The following is a 17,546-nucleotide window of genomic DNA, read 5'->3' as shown; positions in this document are numbered from 1 at the left end:
GAGTAAATTTATTGAACAATTCTGCTCTGCTAACTTTATTCACTAAATTCTTGTATTCATTTCCATAATTGGATAAATGTAAGCAATTTGCTACTAATGCACAAATATTTTTTATAGCTGGCATTTGTCCAAAAATTCTTTTTAATTCATTTGGAACGTTATCGTTTATTTCTGCTGAAGAATTGATATTAGTTCTACTTATTTTCAAAAATGGATCTAAATCTATTGGATCCAATAGTGCCATCTCGCATACAGTAATTACGAACTCTATTGGTCTGATATTATTCATTGAATTATCAACAACTGGAAGTAATGAAATTACTGTTGATATTATGCGATCATATATAAACATTTGAGGAATATAAATCGGGTTAGGGTTATTTAAAAAAGGAGCAATATTTTTTCCAAAGCAATATAAGGCTCTAGAGCTAATATTTAAAGGTATCATCCAGAACTCTCTAGCCATATTGAAAAGTATTTCCATATCTAATTTAAATACAATATTTTCTTTAGCTTTATTAGGCAATAAAGGACCAACTTTAAGTGGAATAAATGAAAATTCAGGCTCACTATTCATTACTCCAACCTTCGGTAAACTTACAAAATTATTCCAAGGCTTTGCTGTTGGAATAATTATGTATTCTAGTTCAGAATCTAACTCATTCAGAGATTTAGCTTGGTTTTGATCTTTTTCTTCTTTTGACTGAGATATGAGAGTTATATTTGGATAACCATATTCTTTTTCAGATATTCTAGTTTTTATAATTTCAGCCCGACTTTCAGGATCCAAATTTGTATAGCCATTAAATAAAGTAGATTTTTCCATAAAAACTTCATCAGAAATGGTTTTATTTTCGTTCTTGGTTAAAGTAACATTTTCTTCTTTCGGAATTTGCTCTAATACTTCTGAATCTTCCTGATCTGTTTCTGTATTTAACTTATTTTCTGGAAAATATTAATTATATTATTCTTTTGCTCCTCAGGTTTCCAAGTATCAATTTCCAAGTTTTTTTTCTCCTTGTAAATGTCTCCAACGTAAATTATACTTTGTAAATATTCCAAATCCAATCTATGTGGTAGATCTTCCCAGTTAATTTGTGGGTTAAATTTGAAAACTTTGTTAATAAACATCTTGCTTTCATATACTCCTGCCTGTTGAAAAGAAATTAAGGGTTGAATGACAATATTATATTGATAATATTTTTCTGAAAACGATTTTTGTTCATTATCTAATTGAAAAATGCTATTATTTACTTTGGTTATATTCTGAAACCCACTTTGTTTATCATTTAATGTATCTGCTTGATTAATTGTTTTCGAACCACTATTGAGTATTTGCCCAAAAGAGTTGTTTGATGGTCTCCTCCAATTTTTCGTATCAACGTAATATTTTTTTTCATCTTGAATTATTTTAAATAAAGGAAATGTGTCATTCCCTTCATTTTTTCTGTCAAAAATTTCATAATCTGCATCAACATCTTCTTTTATAATGGATTTATACTTAATTTGAACACCAATTTCGTTTGATAATATTTTTTTGTTAGTGATTGAATCATAAACCGGAAGTATTGCATCCCAGATCCAACTTGAGCCATCTTTAACATTTTCATTAATAATTTCATTAAAATCAGAAATATTCGTCTTGAAAACGCCTTGATAAAACCCAGGAGGGAGTTCCCTTTCTACAAGAAGCCGTACAAGTTTACATGATAAAGTTTTATTATATATTTCATCAGAATGATAATATATATTACTGAATTCTTCAACAATCCCAGTTATCTCTTCATCTAATTCAAAATGAACCTCTCTTCTAGAATTTCTCATAATTTTTTTATAAACCATTACCTTAAAATTGTAAATTCGTGAAAATGCTATAAGTTCAATGAGTGCAGGCCCTCTACGTTGGCTAAGTAAAAGTGAGTAGTATCTTTCTGGATCAATAATCCCAATATTAAGATAAAGTTCTCTAAATTCGTCCCAATTAAGTTTGATATATCCAATAATTAGTGAATGCAACATTGATACAATACTTAAAGTAGTTTCTCCATCCTCTACAGCAAGATTTCCATATAACTGAATAGCCAAAGATCTATATAGAGACCATTTGTCTCGCACAGCGTAATATTGAATAAAATTTGGGGGGGAAATAGCGTTGGGATATTTCTCTGAAACTATTTCAGCTTCGGAACAAATAGGATCTGGCCTTTTTTTCCACGATGTCGGAGTAAAAGAAATCATTTTTAATATATTTTTCAAACTTATGTAAAGCTCATTAGGATCAAACTTCAATGGAATTGGGGAGAAAGAAACCTTACAAAGTACATTCGCTATTTTGAAATTTATTATTTTCTTAAGTGACTCTGTGCAAAATGCTCTCCTTAGTAGTGATGAATGGTTTGCAAAGACACTAAGCTCATAAATCATTTTTAGAGTGAGCCTTATTGGTAGTTGTACTCCTAATCTTCCTGAATAAAAATATAACCTTCCAAGATCACGAATATTAAGACCGGGGAATTCCAATTCTGGTAGTTCAGCATTCATTTGAGACAACTGTTGAAGCGCAGCAAGAAACCAATCAGAGGGTAGAGCGTCTATACTAGATTTTCTTTCTGATGTGTCTGGAAATAAAACCGTGTGGTTAGACTTAAAAAAGTTCATCCTCTGGTTCTCCATTACACCAAAAATGCGTGAATTTTGAAATAAATATTCATTTACTTCATCAGAAATATCTTCATCCATGCATTCATAAAAATAGTTACAAATATCATCATAAATCATCTCAAGCAAATTGGCTGAATCATGTGGCTTGAATTCATTACTTTCTCTTTTTGTTTCCTTTTCTTTGATTAATTTTATTTTATTATCGTGATATTGTTTCACAATAAAGTCTGCGACCGAAACGCCCATTATGGAGCCTTCATACCCTGATTTATTAAGGCATAAACCTTCTCCAGAATCCATGTCCATTGAGAAAAACATATTTATGCATGAACTAATCATACTCTCTTTTTCTTCAAAGTATTTAAAAAACGGAATTCCAAGCATAATTTTGACTATTGTATCCATTTTAGAGGTATTTATCAAGTTTAATGTTTTCCATCTAATTTTCATTAATGGTAATACAGCTTTAAACATACAAACGGCTCCATTTAAACTTGAACCTGAGAGGAATGAAAAGTCAACAGCTAACTTCACAAACTCTTTGAGAAGGGTTCCCTCTTTTCCGTCTAGTTCATTTGTTTCTTGTTCGTTAATGTGCTGATACTCAAAATTAACCATATTTTCTGGAATACTTGAAGGGATTTCAGACAAAACATCCTGGGTCCATTTCATATTTGGCATTAAGTTATCCTTTTCTTGTATTAAGTTAACTGGGTCAGAATTAGATAGGGTAATATTCTTTACTTGTAGTTTTTGTGAAATTTTATTTTTGGAGATTTCATTTTTTAAACTTCCTTCATTTCCAAATCCTAAATATTTTAAGGAATCATTGTTTTGATACAATCCTGTAAGATTGTTATCAAATAACTGAGTTCTGTTACTCTTTCCAATATTTGAAATCACGAACTCTTGAAATTCATCATCCATTGTTGTATTTTTTGGCAGAGAAACTGAAACTGCTTTATTTAATAAATGATTAATTTGTTGATAATTGTTATTAGGGTAAAATGAAGTATATTTATTTGATCCCAAATATTTGTCATTCATCCATTTATATTTTGTCTTACTTTCTTTGGATTTTTCTGGAACGAATACTTCAATCTTATCACTCCACAGAGCATTCATTAAATTATATCTACCACCTAAAAAAGAATAGTAATCTGCTCGATTAGCCCTACTAGCAATATTTTCTTTATAATATTTAGAATTTAATGTATTATTATATTCATTATTTCTTAAATAAATATTTCCATAAAATGTTGGTGCATTTTTCCTAGATTTAACGGGTATATCGTTTCTTTTACTCGAATTATTTCTTAAATTTTGAACAGGATATAGTTTATTTCCATTTCTGAACTCTCTTGGAGCTTTTCTATTTCTATTCCTTGTTGTTCTTTGAAAATGGCTAGTTGTACTTTTACTAGTTTTGTCCGCATTAATTTTGAGCAAAGTTGTTGTCTCTACAGAATTAATTAAAGAAAGAAAAGCAATGAATATTGAAGAAATATACACCAAATTTAATAAATAAATAAGTCTTTTATGGTGCATCTTTTCAATTTCAAGTTGATCACTGAGAAATAAAACTTTGTTTTAAACATGCAACCAATGGCCGCCATAAGATCTAAATTTCCTATTAGCATATTATATTACCATAGATAAATATTTTTCAAGTAAAATTACATGCATCAGTTATCTGAAAATTTCAAAACCTACCCTAAATTTATTAATTTTACTTAATTAGAGCAAAATGGAAACACTTTGAAAAAAAAACTAGACCAGACCCTATAGGAATATCTGAAATTTTATAAATTTTTTTTTGTTCGTCTTCAAAATAGACTAAATATTGCATTGATCCAACTCAAATAAATGATCGAAGATATGTAAAATCCATGATGGCTGTCGAAAATATTAATGATAAGAAAGAACATTCTTTGATTAATAATACGAAAAAATATAAACGAAAAATTGATAAATCAAAACTCAATAACATTGATATTGTGTTTTTAGACGATTTTGATAAGATTGGATGCAGAGAAAATATAGAAGCTCGAGAGGAAAAAAAATTAAAAGAAAATTTATCTGTTAGTCAGCGTATACAAGTATCTTTTTTAGTTATTCTTGCAATAACTAACTTATTAGTTTATACAATAGCATTTTGTACAGGAAAGAAATTAACCAAATCTAAGTAACTTTAATTGGAACTCGAATATGATTATGGATAGCATGATACCAATCTTTTACATCAACTGGAATTGAAACATTTCGAAATTTTCCATATGCAGGGTAGCCGATTGCTCGAATTGAATTGTAACCAAGCGGATTTTCATAAGATTTTTGACATGATGAATAGATTATCCAACCTCCTAAATAAGATTAACATATAAAATCTTTCAAGAATGTGTGCAACTTACCTGGTGGAATAGTAACATCATAATTAATATAGTGTTTACAGCCATTTCCCACTTGATTAAGTTCATAAATAGGATAATCATACCTTTTATGGCTAACTTTTTTGAATGTTCCATTCAGGAAGGGAGAGGAAAGAACTACTTCATTTAAGGAAGAGGCAGACTTTGACTTCAATATCATTTTTGGAAGTGAGTACTCTTTATATGGATAACTTCTCCAAGTACTGAGTTCCATCCATGGTACATTTCCATACAAAAATGTAAACAAATAAATACTAATAAATAAAGCAAAAAATGATATTGATAAAACTTTCAATAATTAATCAGAGTTCAATTTTTAATAAGGAAAAATATCTTACCAGTTATTAATGCGCATGTTCTTAAATATTTAATCTTTGCGATTTTTTTTTTCCTGGCAAATGTATTCCTTGTTCTCATAGGATATTATTTTTATTAAGCGACGAATGATAAGAATTTTAAATTTTCAAGTTAATTAAAACTTTTAAATTAAGTAGGCAGACTTAATTTTTCTTCAAAAGCGATTTCCCCCACATCATTAAGGTTCAAAATTGTAACTTTTCATTGTTTTATATTAATAATATAAATCTTTGCCACACCAATTTTGTTAATTAATTAAAGTAACGACTAATTGTAATAATTTATCTTCATTTTTATAAATAGTTTAAACAAATTTTACCTTTACGCAATTAAGCTTTGCAAAAATTCTTTTATTCGTAAATTGTTTTTATAAAAAAAAAAAAAAAAAAACACTTGGCGGCCAATAAATGTTTTGATCTTTAATTTGAAGCAGCTGAAATCATTCAAAATTCGTATTAACAAAAAGAATTATTTATAATGGTGATATTACTGTCATTTATTGATCTTTTATGGAGCCAATAAAGGATGAAATATTTTTTAAAAAAGATGAATGCTGGAAAGAAAGTGAAAAAAAATTTCTTGAAAATGAGTGGCGAAATTCAAAAGGATCTTTGGAATCAATTGTTTCCTCCAATTCACCTAATAATTCGGCAGTTACAGTACGTTCAAAACTATCTCAAGATTCTCATTCTGATGAATATTCCGTCATGATTGATGATGATGCCCCTGTAGACGAAGAAATATATTTTCAGTTTTCAGACATATCAATTATCAATCGAGTTTTTTGCGATATCTCATCAGTTAAATACACAACTTACTCAGAAATAAAACATATCTTTTATTTCTTGAGCTTTTTCTTTTTTGTACTTTCCATATTTTTATTCGAAAGGAGTTGGAATGGAGTTACAAAGGTTAAAGTATACTATGATAATTTTGGAAACTTTCCACTATTATTTAAGAATAATGAATACTCTTCGAATTTAAGTGAAATCGAATACGAAAATATTTCTGAAAACAGCAAACTTTATGAGTTTACTGTTGACCGTACTTTACAAGAACCGATTTTTGTGTTTTATGGGATTAATGGGTTTTTTAGCAATACAAAAGAATTTGTGGGTTCTAAACCTCCTGAAATATTTGGGTATGGCTACAAGTGCACCCATATACTATCCATTGATGATATTTTAAGGTATAGACCCGATTTTAGGATTCATCTTGCAGAGTTTTTTAGAGTACCCATTAATTTCAACTTCACTCAAATTGACAGTATTTTTTCCAATAATAAAAAATCAAGAATTTTCAAAATGAGTAAAAAAAATAATTCTATTAATAGAAATATTCTATGTGGACTTCCGATTTATTCTCTCTTTACAGATGAATTCGAGTTAACAAAAAAAGGCTCAAGTAAGGAAAAAATACAAATTAGGGCCATCGATTTTCCAGAAGATCAATGGAAATATAAAATGCTCCACAGTTTTAGGCAATTTATTTCTGGAGCAATTAGTAGCAAATTCTTAAATCAGTCACATAAATATGAGAAAAAATCAAATGACAAGATTCCGAAATTATCTATGATGTTGTCAAGATGGTGGAGTCAAAGTATTTCTCCAAACTTCATTAAGCCATATGGTATAATTAGCTCTTCATATGAATATAGCAGTATGGAAGATATGATTTTGTATCCTGGCTCGTATGAACTTCATTTTATTTCAAATTTATTTCCAAACAATGCATGGGGGGCTGAAAAGTATGTATTATTTATGAATTTATCAGTGTTTGGAGGAGAGCAATACTTAGCAGCTGTAATTTGTCTGTTTATAGCAATAGTCTATGCTCTTATTATTTATTTTAATCCAAACCGTGCTCAAATAATAATTATCAAAAATAGAATTGATCAAAATATCTAACTACTAAAAGAACTTCAATACGTTTTAGATAATTAAGTAATAGTTCATATGACTGAATGGTAGATTGAAATCTTTTCTTAAATATTATAGTTCATTCAGACATTGGAATATAATACTCATGTGCATGTAGTTACCTTAGAGCTCACCTTAGGCGCTTACCCCACACATTGCATATTAAGTTTTCTAAAATATTTGTTTTTCGAAGGCAGCGGAAAAAAATCATTAAAAAACATTAATTTTGATAGTTATATAAACATATTTATTCTTAAGATTGTTTTCTAACAATGACTTCTGCATATGATTCTATTGGAGGAATGGGCATGATGGATAAATGCTACTTTACAGGAAAGAGCGATCTTCTTAATTGGCTAAATTCATATTTCAATTTAAATGTTTCTAGAATTGAAGACTGTGCAAGTGGAGCAATTTATTGCCAAATTGCAGATGCAGTATATTATTACCAAGTCCCAATGAAAAATGTAAATTGGGGTGTCAAACATGATTTTCAATATTTACATAATTATAAATTACTGCAGCAAGTTTTTGGAAAAGTTAATCAGCCAAAATATATTGATATTAATAAGCTTATTAAGGGAAAATATCAAGATAATCTAGAGTTTTTGCAGTGGATGAAGGGATTATTTGATGAATCTGGAGCAATTGATCGTGACTATGACGCTATAGGAAGAAGGAGCCTTGGAAAAGGGCCTTTTCCACAATATTCTGGGCAAGTAATTCCTATTGCCAGTATTCAGAATACTTTGGCTGATTCCTCATCAAATACAGCAATTAATAATTTTAATCTGGGAGCAAACTCCAGAAATTCTAACACTAAAAATATGTTGCCATCAAAAAATACTGAAATAGAAAAATTAAAAAAGTCGCTTAGCAAAGAAATAGAAGAGAAGGAAATCGTAGATAAGGAAAGGATGTTTTATTTCAATAAACTCAGAGCAATTGAAATATTATATGAAGAGTTAAATGAGAAAAAAATTCCTTTCATGTCTTTGAAAGATATCTCTGAAATATTGTACGATAGCAACGATATAGACTTAGAAAGCTTCTCTAGGAAAGTTATCGATTCAGCAAAAATTAATAGTAATGGGTTAACAAGTACTACTTCTGGGGTGGAAGAGCAATAAGAGAAGTAATTAAAATAATTGAATACATTTAGTTGCAAAATCTTTTTTAAACCCAATTTAATTATATCTTAACCCTTCTTTCTCTTCTTAATCTTAATATTCGATTTAACTGCACTTAATAGTTCAATTGGTTCAACACTTTGATCAAGCTGCACTTGTTCCAGGCTCTCGCAAATACGATCCGAAAAAGAGGCTTTTTCTAATTTAGATTCATGTTGAGTCTCATACTCATCAAACTCGGTATTTTTAATTTCCATATTGCTGGGACTTGAAAAAGAAATGGAACTTGATACTTTATCATCTGATTTATCTGGTTCATTATTAGATAAAATTTGCATAATTAAAGGCGGATTTGTGTCAAATTCAGTTTCGGTTCTTTTCGAATTTGTTTTAAATTGATCTATAACAATTTTCCCTTTATTATCAGAACATTTTAATCTTTTTAGATATTCTCCATCAAAAGCTTTTTTAAATTCCTGATGAAGTTTTTCACTGTGTATTGTTGCAATCTGAATTGCAAAATTGATTTGATTCAAACTTAACTTGGCACCTCCGAATTTACTGATTCCACAGACTTCTTGTTTATCGTTAATAGATATATGAATTATTGTATCTGAAATGCTTTCTTCATCCGAATTTGGATCGACAATATATGAGAGCCCTTCCTTGCCATTAATGTACCCTATGGAAATAGAGAGGGGAAAATGATGAACATTGAAAGGAATCATTTCTAACTTTCGAATTGTATTTTCCAACCTTTGATAATCCCTTTCTTCTAATCCTTCGCATTTTGATTTTTTCAGAAAACTATCTACATCTATTTCATTATATCTATAGTGCTTTAGTCCCGATAATGTAGCCATTAAACATGCATCAAACAAATTACCATCGTCAAAAAGCACATGTATCTCACATTTTACTGACCAAACACAAACTCCTGATAATATACATAGAATCTCAGTATCAATCGCTCCAGTTTCTTTCAGTGTTCTCTCAATATAATTGGCTATTTCAGTCCCCAAAGTTGTTCTGTTATGACGAAATGCGTGGCTTGTAGGGTTTATACTTAAAGGACCTATATCCACTGTAAATGAAATAAATCCTTCAGAAGATCTTTCTTGGCTAGGAGCTACAAGCTCACTTTTTACTACACTTAATACATGAGTTCGACCTATATTAACTTCTACTTCGCCGTAGTTCTTGTTTAAATTAATCTTTACGTTTCTGTATTCATTCATTGTCCTACCATCAAGCCTAAGACCGTATTCACGGACAGAAACGATGAAAGTATCCATTTTTATGGTTGTAATGAATAATTTCTTACATTTGCAATTATTATCTATTTTATTGAAAATTGGCCAAAGGCGCTAAAAACACTAAAGGCACAGAATGTTCAAATGTTTTTCTTAAATTAATTTATGGCTACTAATGAAAAATTTGATGTATTGAGATCTCCAAATTTTAAAAAACCAAAGTTTGGCTACGATGTCATTGAGATCTCATCTGACTCTTCTATTGAATCTAAATTAGGGGATATTTCTTCAAATAATTATCTTAGATTAGAAACACCAATTTATTTAAATAAACTCAACTTTGAAAAAAAAAATTTGAAAGGCTTATCGTTTAAATCTTTGTTTGTAGTAAGTGATTGCACACCTATTGAGAAATCAGTTTGGAGAATTAAACATATTTTATTTTCAAGTTATTTGGCAGATGTTAACTGGGTAATTAATGAAATAGGGGATTCTGAGTTAATTTGTGAAAATATTGAATCCATACTTTTTGTTTCTCATGGTTTTGACAATCCACAAAATTATAAATTAAAAAATTGCAATAAAATGAAAAACAAAAAGATTTCAACATATTCTCCATATCTAAAAGTTCCCTATGGCGTATTTCACCCAAAATTTATTTTATTAGTGTTTGAACATCTAGTTCAGCCTAAAAAGAACTTTGTTAGGTTCGTTGTTACATCAGCCAATCTTATTCAACAGGACTGGGAGCTAAAGATACAATCAATATGGGTACAGGATTTTTTCCATAATATTGAAAGGAAAGATTGTGAATTCTTAGATTACTTACAAGAATTCCTAAAAAATATTCTTAATGGATCTAAACTGAAAGATTTTTGGCTGAGCAAAGTTCAAGAATTCAACTTCGAGGATGCAACCGTAAAATTAGTTGCTAGCGTTCCCGGCTATTTTTTTGGTGATGAGATGTTCATGTGGGGGCATCTTAGAGTTAGATCTTTGATAAAGAGATTTGTTTCAAAAGACCAAGGTAAATCAGATGAATTAGGAGAAAAGCGAGAAAGAATTATCCTTCAGTTTTCGAGTCTTGGAAGAATATCTGAGAAATGGTTATACACTGAGTTAGCTTCATCGCTTTCAGAAATACCTGGAACTAAGCTTGAAATTATTTTCCCTACAGTTGAACAAGTTGTTAACTCGATAGAAGGAATTAATGGCGGTGGATCTTTACCTGTAAAGAAAGAATATATTTGTAAACCTTGGATAAAAAAGTTACTCCATAAATGGGGCACAGGAACTATGGAAAAGAATGCCACAGATGAGAAAGTAATACCTCACATAAAAACTTTTCTTAAATATAAAATATTTGATAATGCTATTAAAATTATTTGGCTAGTCCAGGGAAGTTATAATTTAAGTAATGCAGCTTGGGGACAAATACAAAAAGATGGATCTCAATTCTGCATTAGGAATTATGAGCTTGGAATATTTATTCATAAGGATCAGTTTGAATTTGAAAGGTATTTTAAGCTTAATGAAGAATTTCCAAAGTTTTTTTGGAAAAGAAAAAGTAATTTTTCATTCATTTCGGAAATAAATGCCAATAAACCCATTAGACTTTTGAATTTTCCTCTTCCTTTCAAGTTACCTCCGAAAAGATACTCGAATAGTGACCACCCTTGGAATATAGAGCTATTAATGTAACTTAGAGCCAATTTTAAGTTTTTCAACTTCCTTGTACAGAGTAGCCAGCTCATTCTTATATAAGCTTACTAATCTCTCATGCCTGCATTTGATATTTACGCCATTATCTTTATTACTAGGGCATTCAGAGTATTTAGTGTATTTGGAGTTAATCATTTCATTTATTATAGACCTCCATTGAAATAAACGTCTGTCTTTGCTGTTTTCCAGAACAACCATACTTTCTAATTCGATTTTTTCAGATGTTTTAGCAAATCCCGAGTTTGTATCGGCTAATTCTGAAAAGTAACTTGCACTGGAAGACCTAGACTCTTTGGGTGTTGACTCATACTTCTCTATCTTTGCTAATAATTCGTGTATTAGTTCTTCACGTCTTTGAAGTTCTTGTAGAACTCTTTCAAACTCTTTGGCTATATGATCATCATTGTTTTCCTGGAACTTTATCTCTAAAAATTCATCAGGTATCCAATATTTTTCCTTATATTTAGAGCAAATCAAATCAACATTTGAAAAATTCTGATTAAAAAGCAAACCTAGCTCTTTCCTTATTTTGTACTGTTCCAATATCAGTTTACCGAACCTTATATCAATTTGCTCTTGATTCAAATTCATTTCTTACATTTTTTTTTAATAAATATTTTTTAGTACGTGCCCTCACTTTTGTACCCCAGTTCATGATAAATGACCAAACAACTTTCAAATAATAAACGTAGAAGAATAAAAGCTAAATTATAATAGTTACTAATAAAATGGTGAGTTGTCTTTGGAGAAAACAATATATAAGATCGCTATTAAGCTAGATAGCAGGTAAATAAACTATTAAGGACATTTAGGCCTATCTTTGATAGGGTACTGGTACAGAGAATACATCCAAAAGCTGTCACGAAAAGCGGAATTTTACTTCCTGAGTCGGTAAATAAAGGAAGCAAAAGGTTCTTTATGGCAAAGGTATTGTCAACTGGAACTGGGAAAATAAATCAGTTTACAGGTGAATATAATAAATGTCTCTTGAAACCCGGAGATACAGTGATTGTTCCAGAATATGGTGGAATTCATATTCAACAGTTTTACGAAGAAGTTAATCATGGGACTTCATTAGATTTAATGGTTTATAAAGAAGAAGATATTTTGGGTATTTTTGAAAACGATAGTAAGAATAATTTCAATTAAAAGCTCTAATTAAATCTTTTTTCAAAGAGTGTTTTTGTCACTAGAATTCTTTCAATTCTTCTTCAAGTTTTTTATAATCTTCTAATTCAGCCTCGATAAATCTGATATTTTGTTTTGATTCCACAATATTGGTAACATTTATGGTTTTTTTACTAAAGTTCGGCTCTTTTTTTGTATTTTTTAAAAATTCTGAAATATATCTACCCATATTTGAATTTTCATCAGTTTGAATTCCTAGTATTTCACATAGCTCTTTAACCCAGGAAATGATCTTGATTGTACATCCAATAGATATCTTCTTTCTTTTAGTTTTCCTTTCTAATGATTTCAATAATGTTTTAATCAGTACATTTACATAAAACAAATAGTCGTTTTCTGACTTTACTTTGCTTTTCAGTAGATTGACTGACGTAACAATATCATATACTGCTACTTTGTTTTTCTCACCATTTTTATTATTAGATCCTTTCTTTTTTTGCTTACGGCAAGAAATTCTTATACATGGTTTAACATTATCAAATATTTGTTCATTAGTTGAATTAAAAATAACATTTATGGATGAGAAAATGTTATTAAAGATTCGAGAATTTATATCTAAATTAGATTTGAATTTTTTATCAAACATTTTTTCCTTAATTTTTTTGTACGCGTACATTGCATGGTTACTCTTTTTATTATTAATCTCCCAATTAGAAATTATTTCAAACGTCTTATTTTCAGCAGCTTGAAATGGATTTATTAACTTTATATCAAGGGTCAAATCCTCATTATTTTTATTTTGATTGTAAATCAAGTATATTTCTTGAAACAACTCAATTTGGTTGTTTTCATCCAAAGCGCAATATTCAACCCCACTTAAATTAACAAACTTTCCCGATAACAAAATAGAACTTTCATTAGTTGCGCCTCTTTCTATCATTGAAGTTGTTTTATTATATCCATTTGCTCTGTGAAACTCTTTATCGAAGCCGTTTGTAAAGCTAAGCAGTTGGTATACATTATTAATTGTTGGAATTGAAGAGCATTCTACATCCAATAGCCTATCTTTGCATTTTTCACAGATCCCAAGTTCTAAATTAAAAAAGAGATGGGTGTCTACTCTTTCGCATATTAACACATTTTTGCATCCATCAAAAGTGGGCAGGACTTCGGTATTTTCATTGCTTTCTGTAACTTTGTTTGAAGTTTGGCTTGATGAGTTTAAAATATTAAAAAGTATTAGCTGATACAAAACTAAGATAGAAATGCTTCTAAGGTGAAGCAAATACAGTGTTTTCATAACTGGGAAAAATAAAATAATTCTTAATTTGACCAATACTCAGAAATCATATTTTTAGATACCTGTATCCGAATTGAGCGCCACTGCAAACCATGCACCACAGTCGGAAATCGTCGTTTAAATCTTCATTAATTAGAACTGTTAAGTACTAATTTTACACAAATTAGACAAATGATTGATAAAAAGGAAATGAAAACAAATATCTTAAAATTATATGTAAAGTTCCTAAACTATAGTAAGGATCCAATTACAAATTATGATTGATATCCCAGACAAAGCTAAATGTTTTTGAAAATAATTGATGTCAATCATTGATATGTTCCGTATATTCCTTCCGAGTCATTCATTAAAAGTCAAATATTTTGACCAAGGTTGGTCAAAGTAGTCACTCTTCACCTGCTTCGTTACTAATATTGAAGTACCTAACTTCATAGGAACCTTTGCTTGTTGCAACTACACGTAGAAAGTCTCTAATTTGTTGTTTCTTAAGGTATTTCTTAGTTAGGTACTTTAGGTATCTCTTTGACATTGGAACCTCGCTCAATACAGTAATACGACCCTTTTGGCAAGAAATCTGAATCTTCGTGCCTAGCTGTCCGCACTTACCATCCACTTTTATGCGATCATGGAAGAATTTCTCGAGTCCAGATGCATCGATGATATTATCTTGCATAGGAGCAGTGCAGTCAACAATGAAACGTTGAGTTTTATGAACCTTTGTTATAGGAGCCATTTTATCTCTATAATCAACTTGAAAATGCAATAATAATAATTTTAATAAAATCTCTATAAAAAATTATCCGACAAGTTTTGTACAATTCTGTATAGGCAGCGAAATTTTTCACTACCAAAGCTTAATTCATTAATTTGATATAAATAACTATTATATTCCATTTAATTAATTAATAGTTAGCCGCTATACATTAATCTCGTCTCTAATTATTTTTGCGCCATCTATTGTTCAATTTTTAATTATTAAAATAAGACTTTTTGTTATATTTATAGACAAAAACGTGGTGGTACCCATAACTTGGGCGCCTTAATATATCTGAATAGTAGTTTATGTTGGGGGAAATCATCATAGGCAAATTGAATATTTTTGAGATTCCAAGTTAAAATTATAAAATTTGGATAAGACATTCGTTTTACATAGAAATTTGGTTCGTATTTTTATATCAGCGTATGAATCTGTATATGAACAAAATTCGTGAATGCAGTATTTTTATTTCCAACTTGATGAAGAGTTGAATGTTTTCAAGTATTAGAATATAGCTATCCAATTTTATCCGCATTAATCTCGGAGTTGCAACGATTATTATCTTGTATATTAACAATATTTAAGCTCTCTTTTCAAAATGTTAAACATTCCAAGTACGGTTGATGACCCTAACTATCGTTACAAGATGCCTAAATTGGTATCAAAAATTGAAGGCCGTGGAAATGGTATTAGAACGAAAATTGTTAATATGGCAGATATTGCTAGATCGCTTAAAAGACCACCTGCATACCCTACGAAGTTTTTTGGATGCGAACTTGGTGCATTAAGCAAATGGGAGGATAAGGAGGAAAAAAGCATCGTAAACGGAGCGCATCAACAGAATGATCTCCAACGGTTAATGGACAAGTTTATTCAAATGTACGTACTATGCCCAAATTGTGAGCTGCCTGAGATTGACATAATCGTTAAGAAGGAGCGTGTTAGTTGCAAATGTAATGCTTGTGGATATATTGGAGCATTGGATAACAATCATAAAATCACCACATATATTTCAAAAAACCCTCCTGGTGGCGTTGAAAGTACAATGGGAAGTAAAAACAAAAAGGAAAGGAGGGAGAGAGATAAGGATCGTAGTTCTGAGGGCTGTAATAATAGCAATGGCTCTACAGCAGCTGATAATGAGAAACCGTCTAAACATAAATCTAAAAAGGCGAGTAAGAAGAGCAGCAAAAAATCTCCCCATGAATTAGATATATTTGAGAAGGATGTCTTGACATTTGAAAGTCCAGAGATAGTTGATGTTATTGAACGCCTAACTAATTTCATGCAAAAGAATGAGGAGGTAAGTCCCGAAGACTTTTTTTCCGAGTTGCGGGTCTTGCAAGTATCACAGGACTTTGATGAATTTATGAGGTTTTCTGTATTATTAACTGTGCTATTTGGATTAAAAGATCCAATTGATCCAAAAGTATTTAAATTAAGGATTCCTTATATTTCAAAAGCCGTAGAGGGTTCGTTAAGGTCAAATGCAATTATTTCTATATTTGAATCATATTGTGTTGAAAAGAATCCAAGCACATTAGCAACATATCCATATTTAATACAACAGCTGTATGATGCAGATATTTTATCCGAGAAAGTGATCTTGAAATATTATCAAAAAGATGCTCCAACATCTTGGGTATCTGGATGTTCTACTCAAGACACATTTGAAAAGGCTAAAAAATCTTGTGAGCCGTTTGTCGATTGGTTGCTCGATGGTAGCAACGATGAATCTGATCTGAGCGATGAAAATAATGATGATTGTGATACAAATAACTCCGATATTGATGAAGACGATTCTCATTCGCCTGTTAGGAGCTCTCGTGTAAAGGTCAAAAGCTTGAATATTTCAGAAAAACTTGATAGTTATAAGTTTGAAAGTTGCTCTGGTTCTGAGGATGACGGATCTCTAACTAAAAACGTGGAGAATTCTCAGTCTCAGAATAGTGACTCTGACCTTGATATTGACAATATCTGATTGGGTTGTTATTAGCATTAGTATTATTGATGAACTTTGAATTTAGATAGCTATTTTTAATACTTTTAAAACTTATTAACATTGTTAATTACTTATCTTTCTGTCTTGGTTTTTTCTGTCACTTATTTTGCTACTTTTTTATTGTTCGCAATTCATTCTGTTTTACTTCAATTTGTTTGATGTTTGGGAGCGCCCAAATTTGTGATTATTTGACTAGGGGGATAAGGAAACAAATTTAAACAATTAATTTTTAATAGATTCTGATAAAATTGATTGCATCAATCTTATGAGTTCAAATGAAGTTGAAGATAATCAAAATAGGAACAAAGAGAATGACTCATTCTGCATTTTAAGTAGAGAATACCTGCCTAAGGAAAGATGTTTAATGGAAACATGGAATAATGAAGTTAGAATACGGATTCAGTATGAATTTACAAATCATCTTCCTGTATTATTTCTATCTGAAAATTCTGAACTAGTAAAAAGGTCACAATCTTGTTTACAAAAAATTGTATTTGAATTACTTACAAGCGTATTATTTTATTTGGATATTCCTTACATAACAGCGATAGAGTTTCTCGAAAATTGCTCCATTGTATCTTATTTAAAAATATGCAAGATTTTGGGTTACGACTTTATTGGAAAGGATGAGCTTGATATTCAAGAAGTACCAACTGAATCTCTGAAAGATGAATTTAACGTATTCATTTCTGACCCAAGTAAAGCTATCGACATTAATTTACCATCTTTTAGATCTTTTGTTGAAGATCATATCACACCTCTAATAATGGATGCTGTGTGGCTTATTCAAATGAGTGTACATAGCAACGAATCGAATAAGAACTCAATCTGGATAGAATTCATCTCTAGACTCTGTAGAGGAAATATAACTTCGAGAGAAAGACCGCT

General features: G+C 30.2%; 12 protein-coding genes across 12 annotated transcripts; 6 read left to right on the top strand and 6 right to left on the bottom strand.

Annotated features, from left to right (window-relative positions):
• Positions 1-933: 933 nt before the first annotated feature.
• Chro.70267 (hypothetical protein) lies at positions 934-4,209 on the bottom strand. The annotated part of the gene is made up of 1 exon (XM_661972.1): positions 934-4,209. The coding sequence occupies one exon, from the start codon at positions 4,207-4,209 to the stop codon at positions 934-936; it is 3,276 nt and encodes a 1,091-aa protein (XP_667064.1).
• A 341-nt stretch (positions 4,210-4,550) lies between these two features.
• Positions 4,551-4,850, top strand: Chro.70268 (hypothetical protein). The annotated part of the gene is made up of 1 exon (XM_661971.1): positions 4,551-4,850. One exon carries the CDS (start codon positions 4,551-4,553, stop codon positions 4,848-4,850), a length of 300 nt encoding a protein of 99 aa, XP_667063.1.
• A 184-nt stretch (positions 4,851-5,034) lies between these two features.
• On the bottom strand, positions 5,035-5,304 carry Chro.70269 (hypothetical protein). The annotated part of the gene is made up of 1 exon (XM_661970.1): positions 5,035-5,304. One exon carries the CDS (start codon positions 5,302-5,304, stop codon positions 5,035-5,037), a length of 270 nt encoding a protein of 89 aa, XP_667062.1.
• A 652-nt stretch (positions 5,305-5,956) lies between these two features.
• Chro.70270 (hypothetical protein) lies at positions 5,957-7,354 on the top strand. Its single annotated transcript, XM_661969.1, has 1 exon — positions 5,957-7,354. The coding sequence occupies one exon, from the start codon at positions 5,957-5,959 to the stop codon at positions 7,352-7,354; it is 1,398 nt and encodes a 465-aa protein (XP_667061.1).
• Positions 7,355-7,638: 284 nt separating this feature from the next.
• Chro.70271 (microtubule-associated protein) lies at positions 7,639-8,496 on the top strand. Its single annotated transcript, XM_661968.1, has 1 exon — positions 7,639-8,496. The coding sequence occupies one exon, from the start codon at positions 7,639-7,641 to the stop codon at positions 8,494-8,496; it is 858 nt and encodes a 285-aa protein (XP_667060.1).
• Positions 8,497-8,564: 68 nt separating this feature from the next.
• Positions 8,565-9,791, bottom strand: Chro.70272 (polymyositis/scleroderma autoantigen 1). Its single annotated transcript, XM_661967.1, has 1 exon — positions 8,565-9,791. The coding sequence occupies one exon, from the start codon at positions 9,789-9,791 to the stop codon at positions 8,565-8,567; it is 1,227 nt and encodes a 408-aa protein (XP_667059.1).
• Positions 9,792-9,914: 123 nt separating this feature from the next.
• Chro.70273 (hypothetical protein) lies at positions 9,915-11,450 on the top strand. The annotated part of the gene is made up of 1 exon (XM_661966.1): positions 9,915-11,450. One exon carries the CDS (start codon positions 9,915-9,917, stop codon positions 11,448-11,450), a length of 1,536 nt encoding a protein of 511 aa, XP_667058.1.
• Chro.70274 (hypothetical protein) lies at positions 11,442-12,062 on the bottom strand. The annotated part of the gene is made up of 1 exon (XM_661965.1): positions 11,442-12,062. The coding sequence occupies one exon, from the start codon at positions 12,060-12,062 to the stop codon at positions 11,442-11,444; it is 621 nt and encodes a 206-aa protein (XP_667057.1).
• Positions 12,063-12,389: 327 nt separating this feature from the next.
• On the top strand, positions 12,390-12,620 carry Chro.70275 (hypothetical protein). Its single annotated transcript, XM_661964.1, has 1 exon — positions 12,390-12,620. One exon carries the CDS (start codon positions 12,390-12,392, stop codon positions 12,618-12,620), a length of 231 nt encoding a protein of 76 aa, XP_667056.1.
• A 40-nt stretch (positions 12,621-12,660) lies between these two features.
• On the bottom strand, positions 12,661-13,899 carry Chro.70276 (hypothetical protein). The annotated part of the gene is made up of 1 exon (XM_661963.1): positions 12,661-13,899. The coding sequence occupies one exon, from the start codon at positions 13,897-13,899 to the stop codon at positions 12,661-12,663; it is 1,239 nt and encodes a 412-aa protein (XP_667055.1).
• A 385-nt stretch (positions 13,900-14,284) lies between these two features.
• On the bottom strand, positions 14,285-14,632 carry Chro.70277 (ribosomal protein L22). The annotated part of the gene is made up of 1 exon (XM_661962.1): positions 14,285-14,632. One exon carries the CDS (start codon positions 14,630-14,632, stop codon positions 14,285-14,287), a length of 348 nt encoding a protein of 115 aa, XP_667054.1.
• Positions 14,633-15,254: 622 nt separating this feature from the next.
• Positions 15,255-16,637, top strand: Chro.70278 (hypothetical protein). Its single annotated transcript, XM_661961.1, has 1 exon — positions 15,255-16,637. The coding sequence occupies one exon, from the start codon at positions 15,255-15,257 to the stop codon at positions 16,635-16,637; it is 1,383 nt and encodes a 460-aa protein (XP_667053.1).
• Positions 16,638-17,546: the final 909 nt, after the last annotated feature.

The sequence above is a fragment of the Cryptosporidium hominis genome (genome assembly GCF_000006425.1).
Source record: "Cryptosporidium hominis TU502 chromosome 7 CHRO017063, whole genome shotgun sequence".
NCBI classification, from domain to species: Eukaryota; Apicomplexa; class Conoidasida; order Eucoccidiorida; family Cryptosporidiidae; genus Cryptosporidium; species Cryptosporidium hominis.
Note: the sequence above shows the minus strand (reverse complement) of the source record. Positions and strands in the feature narration are given on the sequence as shown.